An 11,404-nucleotide genomic window follows, 5' to 3' on the forward strand; every position below is an offset into this window, starting at 1 on the left:
CTTCGATTTTGTTGAAACATTATAATATTGTCTTCTTCTGCTACTTTTTCTGAGACTCCAAAAATATACATTTTACTCGTATGCATACATGCACATTGAGTAAAATTGATATAGACAATTTATGTAAAATCTGTAAAGTGTTTTTCTTAATAATGTCTATTACTTATATTAAATTTACTACTAAAACTATCTGAAGCAAACTATCTACAGCTAGTATCGAAGAAGACACCGATTCATGCTGCAATGCACATGTAAGCTTAATTTATAAGCTTAGCTTATTATGCACATGTGAATATAAGGCCTGTTCTTTTTACCGAACTGGTACACAGAGTGCAATAAGTTGAAGTGAAACAGATATACGTTTGTTTCATTTCAACTTATTGCACTGTATGTACCAGTTCAGACAGTGCAGGCAAAAAGAACAGGCCTATATACATACTTTAATTACAATTATTAGATATTAAAGTAGAGATGTCAATGTTTATATGCATTGTGTGTCTGTGTGTATACATGTGCTGCTTCCTAGTGTGATTTGCAACATAACAGCGCGAAATACCCACTATTCTAGGAATATTTTTTGTGGTGGCAGGCCTATGTTTTTCGGCGACAAGAAAAGAGAGAGTCGGGAGATTTTAGAATGAGACAACGCAAAACTAAGCACACCTATACTTCCACCATGGTCATAACCCATCACAGCTCAGTCACAGTATACAGTAGCGCAACTCTATTCATTATGTGAAGCCAAAATCGTAACGCGCATGCGCAAGTTGAGACATTACATACGGTAACGCCATCTGAACTTTTCTCTCACTTATTCTTTGTGTTTTCGTTTTCGGTCTTTCTCTAACCATTGAAGTGTTGTGTAGTAATTGGCGGTAACAGCAGTATTAAGTTCGTATCATGGTATAAATACAAGGGTATGCTCTTGCGCATATTTCAGATAGGGACAATCCAGGGAATTTGTTCTTGCTTACGTCACACGAGCTTCCTCTACATTTACTTTACACGAGTATGACGTAAGCAAGAACAAAAAGTGGTGGGAATGCGCAGTGGTCTGACACAGAACGAGCATACCCTTGTCTTTATACCATGAGTTCGTATGCTTTTATTCGTCAGTGATGTCCTGCAAATTGTTGTAGATATTGATAGTAAAGTGAAAAAAAATAAAGTAAAGTGGATTATTGTGAAGTGAAGTGCAGTGAAGTAAAATAAAGTGAAGTCAAATGATATTTATCTATACATTAGCATGTTTAAAATCGCATATTATCGATTTTGTATGTAAACTGCGTATAGAATTTATAATAAACAATTTCTTAATTTTTCTATATGTTTTCTTTTTTTCTTTCTAGACCATAGATTGAGTATAATTACAGTATGATCTAGTAAAAGAAACTTAAAAAATAAAAAAAAATGCGTATATAGATACATTATAAACTTTTTATCATATTAAAATAAAGTTCATCATGTTCTGTAATTATAAATTTGTATTCCCCCTTTATATGTAAATATACATACAAACATGACACACACACACGCACGCACGCACGCACGCACGCACAAATGTATGTATATTCATTTATAAATTACAATATATTAAATTAATTAAAAAATATTTTTACTCAATTCACAATTTAATTACGACTGATGATGACTCTGTAAAGTAGAAATGTTCCGTATATCAGTGTTATATTATTATAATAAATTTATATATATATCTAATAACCAGTATAGCTCAATTGTCTTAACCTGGGAGATTTATTAATTTTAATTTATAAATTACATATCTATTATATAATTTAATTTTATACTTTTTTATAATCAGATTTCTTTAATGTTTCAATAAATTAACCAACGATTTATATAATTTACGATTAAATTTTAAGGCATAAGAATCGTCAGGACAACAATCTACTATGATTTGTTAATTTCTGATGGCTTAATTTTTAATATCTTCAAATCTCATGTAGACATCGCTTTAAAAAGATATTATTTGGACTATAGACAGAGTCTACGGTTCGGACAGGATAGAAGAAATACAGTAACATAAAACATATAATAACATATAATAACATAAAAAAAAAAAAACATATAATAACGCAAGAATCAGTTAATCAGAATTAAGAGTTCAAAAGAATTCGGAAGGTGTGTGCGACAACCTAAGAGAGTAAGTGAAAGAAAAGTTCAGATGGCGTTAGCGTATGTAATGTCTCAACTTACGCATGCGTGCTATGATTTTGGCTTCACCAACATCAAAGGTGCCGACAGAGAGTTGCGCTACTGTATACTGTGGCTCAGTGATGACTGATGGAATGCTCGAGTGAAGAGCCACATCTATTATCTGCCTATTACATATTTCCATTCAATTAACGGAAATGGTACTAAATATTCTATAAAAATGATTTCCAGCAAACTGTGGCAACTTTTATGGCAATAAGTATGCTACAAAATCTTCGTTTATTTGCGCAAGCAAATTTGTCCGCATAATGCTTTTAGGTTACCCTAAACGAAATTACTATTTTCTTGATAATAGCAACATGATGACAATTAAAAGGAAACTTGTGCTAAGCTCCTATTTCTGTTATAATGCAAAAGAACGATTTGTTATCTGGGTACTTGAGTGAAAATAAAAAGTTGTATAATTTCTTTTTTAAACCTCAGGCCTGATTATGTATATATACACCAACGTCACTTTAACTTTAAACGAGATTTACAATTTTCCATCTCAATTTTAAAGAGAACAAGGAAGAGTTTTAAACCTCACTTAAAGTCAAAATAATGTTGGTGTGTAATCGGATCTTAGATTTTTTTAAAACAAATTAAACAACTTTTCATTTATTATATAACATTTATTAGGTGATTTTCATTAAATATATATAAAAATTATAGAAAATGACATAAATACGTCATAAAAAATATATCAAACTAGTGCCATGCTTTTTCTTCTTTTGTTTATATTTATATATATATATATATATAATTAGTCGCAGTAACATTACTGATATAATAACATATAGTAAATGAAGGAGTTACTTTATTAAATTGATTGCAATGTATCATTTCGTATGTATTACATATATTTGACTTTATATCTTAAGTCATTATCTTATACAGCACAAAAGTTTATGACAACATTACTACAACATTTATAATATTTCTGGGACATTGTAATGTTGCTGCAATATTGCTGGAATTATCTGTGCTGTATGAGATTAATGACATTTACAAAACATGCATGAAGAGTGCTGAGAGTATAAATGTCACGGCAAAGGTACTTTATCATACTATAGATGTGTCTAGAAATTTAATTAATAAACTCAATAAATTTAATGTTAGTCCAATTTAACGTTTTTAGAAAAGCACATATTCTAATATCTTCTACCATGCTTTTTTCCAATTTTCCATCTTGTCTAAGACAAACAGACATGAATTCGAGAGATTTAAGGAAAACCATCGTCATCTTCCTCAGCCATCTCTTTGGCCAGCTCAAGATCCTGTTGTTCTCGCTCTCTGCGCTCTTCTGCGGACTCCAAATCCTTCCCGTAAGATTTTGGCGGATAACGCATCGCTTTCACGCTCTGATTATGCAGATCTAGGCAGAAGGTGATTCTTTGATGAAACGCCAACAGTGGCTCCTTGGTGCAGTAAATGTCTGTGGTTTCCTTGCTACGCATGTAGCCGTTCTCCGGGTCCAAGGTAGCCTCTATTACACCGTCGCGGATTGCTTTTGCCACAATGAACTCCGCATCCACACTAGAGTCCAGTCCCAGTTTACGAGCGATGTAAGCTGGCGAGATGCGCGAATAGGAGAGACCGATCGAACGGATCGCGGTTTTAATGACATTGTGCCGCAATCGCAGGATCAGGGTAAATGTGTGATCTGCACGGAACTGCGGACCAAAGTTCTCCAGTACTTCACCGAAACGTTGCAGATTGCCCAGACGTACTGCCTGTGTCAACTGAAAATACGGGGCAAGGGCCCTTCTTAGGGCAGCCTGCCGGAATATCTGTCTTTCTGGGATGTCACCGAGAAGAAGCTCCACAGCAACCGCCAACTTCTGTACAGTTTGTCTAAATCCAACCGCTGTAGTCTGTGGTGCTTTGCGCATAGCCTGTACTAGATACTTGTGCGCCGCCGAGTACTCCAATCTGGCAGCCTTAATCCTGCCAAGGTAATAAAGAAAGCGGGCCCACTCGTTATTGCTAGCCGATTCGGGAAAAGTCGATTTAAGCACCAGCTTGTCTGCTTGATCGTATAGATTGTAATGTAGATAATTGCGCAACAGACAATTGATCAGCACTGCCTGGCCCTCAAAGTCATTGCGTAGAGTTGCAGTACGCAGACGAAGATGTAAAAGGCCACGAATCTTGTCCAGCTGATTCGTTAGCTCGTACGCACGCGAGTGATAGAAGTAGCATTTGGCGGCGATCAAGTCAATGGTTCTACGGTTCTGTGCAGCAATTTTCTGGACCAATTGCTCCGAGCACTGCACTGCCTCGTTGTATTTGCCGGTGTCGATTAGTCGGATCAATACTAGCAAATGAATGTAACCATCAATTTCGGGCAACAAAGATGCCGAGGAACTACGGAACTTCTGGGTGACGGCCTGGCAATCGTCCACGTCCATCGGTTCCTCCATCCAAGCGAGCAAGGCGTCGCGCTCAACGGCAGACTTGGTGTAGAAGCCCGTGACGAGGCCGCGCAGCACGACCGGATTAAGACGACGCCGAGTGTTGGGTAAGGCGCGAAGGGCGCGGAGCACGAAGCGTTCTTTATTCTGTACTGCTTTCTCGATTTGCCGCGTGTGCTCCCGAATGTCGCACAAAGTTTGCATATCGGTGTCCCTGCGTTCACCCACGCCGTCACCATCGCCGTTCTGTGTGTCCGACGGATTCACATCCACGTCCATTGCCTCGACGTTTCTACCAGTCGGTACACCCATAACTGTCCGATACTTGTATTAACTTTTGTCACCGGTCTAGTACACTGTGTGTGTCCGTCGACGGACAAACACTCCTTAAACTTCTTTCTACGGATCAGATTCAAGCTCAGAGCAGCTCAGAGTCTTATCGTCCACCTTGTGATATAGTATTTGTGCAATTCACGGAACGTTTCACGTAAGGTTAGAATGCTTATTCGCTCATTGGTGCGCTCGATTTTTCGATTCGATTCGATTCTATCTTCAGCCTGATCTACAGTACGCGATACACACGCGGCAAATACGCCTCAGGCCGGGTTCACACCTTGACAGAAAAGTGGATTGCGGACAACAGTAGCCAATCAGAACTTGCATTGGTAGCAAGTAAATATAAAACTAACAGAAAGTCGACTACCAGCGCGAGTTTTGATTGGCTACTGGCTCTTCCGCTTTCCGTTTTTCCACAAGGTGTGAACCCGCCCTAAGAGCTACGCTTACAGAATAAAAGGAACATATAGAAAAGAGAACAGGGAATAAGAATTTCAACCTATCAGAAATCATATACTATGGAATACACACTGTTTATTCCACAGTATATGATTGCTGTTAGGTTGAAATTCTTAAGGCGCAGCACACACTTTTGCATGACGCATAATGCATAGTGCATAAACGAATCAACCAATCAAAATACTTCTCTTCCGTGAAGTGGGAGGAAAAGAAGGATTATGATTTGTTGATTCTCTTATGCGTCATGCAAAAGTGTGCTGCGGCCTTTATTCTCTGTTCTCTATTCCTTTTGGCTTGTGTTCCAAAATTGACTGCCAGTACATACACTGAAAATCTATAGTTTACGTCACGAGCACTATAGGTTTTCAGTCTGGCAGTCAATTTTGGAACACACTCTATTTTGCGTAGCCCTTACAATTGCAATTACGTTTACGCAATTAATAAAATCAAGTTTAAAGAGATCAAAAGGCTTTTTAGTTAAACTGAAAAGAACAAATTAAAGCTTTATGTCTACGGTGCTAGAATTTAGAATTGAACAGTGGACACGAGCTTAAGAACAGATTAATCGTGATGGAAGAAATTGTGTGAAGTCAAAGTTTAATACTATTTGTGATCCTTCAGATTTCAGATAACGATGGCTATTAGCACTTCGCGTGTAGAGGAGTTAATTAACTATTTTAAATCGCATAACAAAATTCGAGAACAACAGAGTCATTCGGCGAAAGTACACAGCGTAGGATGGAGTTGCGACGGCAAATACTTGGCTTCAGGCTCCTTTGACAAATCCGTTTGCATATTCTCGCTATTCCCGGATCGTTTGGTTAGTAAACATAACTTATAACATTTTCCTTCGCGTGGCGTGATTTTTCTCCCTATATACCATAAAAACTTCTGCTAAATTTTTTTTATACAATTTGACAGCATTTTAACCATTTAAAAAAAAATTATTTATCCATAAAATTGGTAATTATGGTTGAGAATTGTACATATAAATATTAACCCTAGCTATACACATTTTCTTTGAAACTATACACCTGGAAGCTCCTTCATTCTACCATCTTTTATATATTTTGGACTTGCTTCTTAATCAATTCTTCGTGGATTAAAAAAAGATTAATTGATATATGTCTATTTTTACAGAAGTTAGGGTAACAAATATGGATTGAGTTTTGAGTGTATATTAGCTTGTTTGGAAAGTTTGTTTCAATTTTCTAGCTTAAAATTGTATATACAACATATTCGTAAAAAATTAATGAAATAAAAAAAAAAAATTTTTAAAGCTTGAAATTTCTACTTTTAAATGGTTACTATATTTTTTTAGTTTCTGTGAATTTGATAATTTTTATACATAAAAAAAACTACAAGTTGAAAAAAATAAAAAATTTTTTTACTTTGTGGGTTTTTCATGTACCCTCAAAAAATTGCAAAAATTTTCGACTACCTATTGTGAAAGCAGGAAGCTTTTCTTACAAAATCATTTTTTTTTAATATTCCTATGATTTTTTGTTTCTTAGTTATTTGTGAGTTAAGTAAACGAACATTTTGATTTTAATTGCGCACAATTTCATTTAAAATCATTGTACTGCAATTAAGAAATCAGATTCTTAAAGCTGAAACTTTGCTGTATCAAATGGTATAAAATCGCTAATTTTTTAAATGTATAATATACTATTTTGAAGTAGAAAATTTGAAACAAACTTTCTGAACAACCTGATATTTAAAGGATATAAAAAACAGTGTGTGTAGCTATATATATATATATATATATATATATATATATATATATATATAAGGTTAATATATAATAGTTGATATTAGAATAATTCAACAATATCAGATATAATAGCTATCCTTTTTGGAGCATTTCTTCTGATTTGTGAAAGAAAAACTGTATTGTTTTAAAGGGAGCTGTATAATTAATGAAACTTTAATAGTACTTTAATAGTACTGCTTTTATTTCCTTTCTTTGGTATAATTATTCTTTAAAAAATTTGAAATAGAAACAATAATCAAGTGGTGGCACATCAGAATATCTTTTGTAATTTTCTTACAATTGTGTTGTTTTAAATATCTTTTGAAAAATTGTATTTTAAATATTAAAATTTTTTTCAAGTTAGAAGATACTTTATTGTTTGGAATAATATTCTTGATAAAATCCTTTAACTTTAAATATTTTCAATAATTATTTATAATAATTATAATATTTTTAATATTAACATGATTCTAATCATGAATTTAAATATAAAGTTTTTAAAATAATTTTTTTAATTTATAGAAGCAGGAAACGACTTTTAGAGGACATGGTGGTAGCGTAGACCAATTATGCTGGCATGCTTTTTGTCCAGAACTATTATCTACAGCAAGTGGAGACAAGACAGTTCGCATCTGGGACACAAGAACACAAAAATGCACAGCAAATATTAGCACTAGAGGGGAAAATATTAATATATCGTGGTCGCCAGATGGTAACACGATTGCTGTAGGGAACAAGGAAGACTTGGTCACGTTCATTGACGCCCGGGTAATGAAAATACGTGCGGAGGAGCAGTTTAACTTCGAAGTAAACGAGATCTCGTGGAACAAGGATTCAGATACGTTTTATCTGACAAATGGCCAGGGTTGTGTGCATATACTTAGCTATCCAGAGCTGGAGTTGTTGCATGTGATCAAGGCACATCCAGGTACTTGTATCTGCATTGAGTTTGATCCAACCGGTCGGTACTTTGCTACCGGATCCGCGGATGCACTGGTTTCTCTGTGGGATGCCGATGAGCTGTGTTGTTTGAGGACATTCTCACGATTAGAGTGGCCAGTTAGGACTATCTCCTTCTCATATGACGGACAACTCCTGGCAGCGGCTTCTGAGGACTTAGTCATAGATATCGGTGAAGTACAGACTGGCGAGAAGATTGCTGATGTTCCAGTAGAAGCAGCGACATTTACTGTTGCGTGGCATCCGAAACAATATCTCTTAGCTTATGCTTGTGACGATAAGGACTCTTATGATCGGAAACGCGACGCCGGTAGTTTAAAAGTATTCGGTTTTGCAAATGATTAATTCTCATTGTATTAAATCTTTTGTTTTGAGATCGTGTTGTTCTCGAAAAATGTCATATTTTATAAGTATAAAATAATATTTGATAAACTTAAGTGATATCTTATTATCGTTATCCCGTAATGGAGATTACGATATGTAACATAAAAATTCAATTGTATTCAAAACATTGAGAATGATTATAAATGCAAACATAAAAGTATGAAATATGTAAATAGGAATATTAAAGATTGATGAATATAATTTGATAAGATAATTATAAGATAACTATATAAATTGGATGAGATATTATGTATGAAAAATGAGTTTGGAAAAAAATACTTTAATTTATAGTACATATTTATCAAAATTCTGAAAATATCAATATAAAGAAAATGAAAAGCTACATGATTTAGCTGAATTTTATACATTGTCCTATCGATTATACTCGGAATCGATTTATTGATTAGAATGCACTCGAACGTATCAGCTATGAAATGTTTGTTGACCGTTCGGTCGACATAGTTACCGTTTGGTTCCGGTTTTATTCGAGCCATGTAAGTTTTGTTTCACCGCGTTGTTTCATCGTGCGGTCATCAGTTATAATAGTAACTCTGGTCATCAGTGGAAATTTCGCATTCCTTGCTGATCTCGTTCTGCCTTTTCCGATGATTATCTCGCTATGGCGAAGCAAAATGAAATAAATATCTGTGAATGTCGATACGCTCTTGACAAAAATTCGCAAGAGATGAAAGACAAGTCTAATAACATCCCAAATATTCATGAGATCGACGAGGTAGAGAGCGAGACCGAAGAAATGACGGCTTTAGATCAGCCAGATTCTTATGCTTCGGATGAAGAAGGTGATAAAGTTGCGCAAAAGATCAAGGACACGTCGGATGACGAATCAGTGTATATAGGCGAGTCTTTCTACTCTGACGAGTCCTACGACGAGTCTGAAGTTACAAATGTCACATCAGAATCATTGAATACTTCTTCTTTGATCCATATCACGGATCTCCAACTCAGCCAGAGTTCTAAAGAACAGAACATTGAAGTTAGTGAATCAAGTTGGAAGGACAATTGCCTGGATGAATCTTATTTATTCAGTGACGAACTGTCTCGCGCTGCCACAGCAAATAGGGATAGGTTTACCAAGTCGAGAAAGTACAGACGATGGAACATGAGCTTCACCGATGAGGAAATGCGCAAGATCGAGTGGGAGAATGAGCTGCTGCTGAGGAAGATTATGGCGCAACAGAAACCTCGGCACAAGATTCTTGGCGAGGGTACCGTTCAATCTAGGACTAGCAGTTCCGCGATAAATAGGAAGAAGTTGCAAAAGAAGATAGAAAATGATAACGTTGTATGTAATTTTAATATCACAGATATAAAGTATAAAAATAGGTAGATGGATATGTGTTTCTCTTTTTTACTTTTGTAAGTAAATTGAATACAATATACCACTGGGTGGTGCATAATGTAAGAACTTCATTTGCAGCTACTCCTCAGAAGAATACAACAGGCAAAATCGTGCGTTTTCACGAATACATCGAAAATGGGTTGTAGATTGACCTTTTTGTAGAATTTTTATAATATTGAAAACAATTTTGTTCCATCTCGTTAGGAAACCAAATTAGTCACATCAGCGGATTAAGATTTAATCAATTACTATTGTAAGGAAAAAGTATTAGTGTATAAATCAAGAAGTTATGCCTTATTTTTTAGTATGACTTATAAATAGTCGCAGCGGCTGTATTAAATCGTGTTGTCATAAGCGAGAAATGATATGTTGAAATTTCGTGCCATTTGTAAATAAAGAGAATTTCAGTGAAATAAAATGAGACTACTTTAAAACATTTGTAAAAATGAGTCGAAGCTATCCTTACCTCTCATGACAGTCAGTAACTTCGTACTTTCTCGAATACAAAACATTAAGCTTTTTGTGACTTCTTTATTAAAACACAACGATTACCAGTCTTGAAGAATAGGTACACATTTTTTGAACTTTATATTTTGTGTATACGGCGCAATCTTGTAAACTCGTCTCTTGAAAATTTGCTTGAAACTCTACAAGACTATAAAAAAATCACAGTTCTCATTCATCTCAAATAACTTAATTATCACTCATGGTTAATATAAAAAATCGGAAATTCTCAAATATTGTGATGATTCTCTTTTTCTTTCTTTTTTTTCTTTGCACTATATCATAGACATAATATGTATTATATACATATACGAGCAATATCGTAAGAGAAGAAAGGTGTATTTTGTGTGTCGAGGAACAAATTATAAATTTCTATATAAGTAATGTATAATGATATAGTTTTCTTTAAATTAATATGTGCTGTGATTATAATGTGAAACTATCTTTTTTTTTTTACTTTTTCTCACATTGATCTTGTAATTCCATATCTATTTTCATTTCAATGTAATTGATCGATCATATATTCATTCTTTTTATAACAAATCAAAACAAAACAAATATATTCAATTATCCTGCATGAAATATGTTATCAGTAAATAATTTAAAGTATCTCATCAGTTGCTTTAAATAATGAAATAGAAAATAAGTATTAATATCTAGATTTTGGTTTAAGAGACTGAAAATAATTTGTTTGAGAGACTACATATACATGTGTTACTATTGTACAACATAATAGTAACAATTATATCACAAAGTACGCTCAGCGCAGTAGCAACAAAACAACAATTTCTGATTTGAATATGTTATCGCGGTCGCGGTAATTATTTCGCAGCTATTAAAACTGTCGTTATTATCTTTCATCAAAGAATTATAAAACAAATATAAGATATGTGTACACACACATACACACGCACGCACATACACACGCACGCACGCACGCACGCACGCACGCACGCACGCACGCACGCACGCACGCACGCACGCACGCACGCACGCACGCACGCACGCACGCACGCACGC

General features: G+C 34.9%; 3 protein-coding genes across 3 annotated transcripts; 2 read left to right on the forward strand and 1 right to left on the reverse strand.

Annotated features, from left to right (window-relative positions):
* Window positions 1-3,154: 3,154 nt before the first annotated feature.
* Window positions 3,155-5,074, reverse strand: Rpn3 (regulatory particle non-ATPase 3). The gene has a single exon (XM_018547063.1). The coding sequence runs from the start codon at window positions 4,938-4,940 to the stop codon at window positions 3,438-3,440; it is 1,503 nt and encodes a 500-aa protein (XP_018402565.1). The 5' UTR covers window positions 4,941-5,074; the 3' UTR covers window positions 3,155-3,437.
* A 912-nt stretch (window positions 5,075-5,986) lies between these two features.
* On the forward strand, window positions 5,987-8,481 carry tex (THO complex 3 homolog tex). The gene is made up of 2 exons (XM_018547087.1): window positions 5,987-6,243; window positions 7,699-8,481. The coding sequence occupies exons 1-2, from the start codon at window positions 6,058-6,060 to the stop codon at window positions 8,479-8,481; spliced, it is 969 nt and encodes a 322-aa protein (XP_018402589.1). The 5' UTR covers window positions 5,987-6,057.
* Window positions 8,482-9,024: 543 nt separating this feature from the next.
* LOC108779621 (cilia- and flagella-associated protein 97) lies at window positions 9,025-10,410 on the forward strand. Its single transcript, XM_018547076.1, has 2 exons — window positions 9,025-9,823; window positions 9,959-10,410. The coding sequence occupies exons 1-2, from the start codon at window positions 9,140-9,142 to the stop codon at window positions 10,040-10,042; spliced, it is 768 nt and encodes a 255-aa protein (XP_018402578.1). The 5' UTR covers window positions 9,025-9,139; the 3' UTR covers window positions 10,043-10,410.
* Window positions 10,411-11,404: the final 994 nt, after the last annotated feature.

The sequence above is a fragment of the Cyphomyrmex costatus genome, unplaced genomic scaffold, assembly GCF_001594065.2.
Source record: "Cyphomyrmex costatus isolate MS0001 unplaced genomic scaffold, Ccosl1.0 scaffold1205, whole genome shotgun sequence".
Taxonomy (NCBI): Eukaryota; Metazoa; Arthropoda; class Insecta; order Hymenoptera; family Formicidae; genus Cyphomyrmex; species Cyphomyrmex costatus.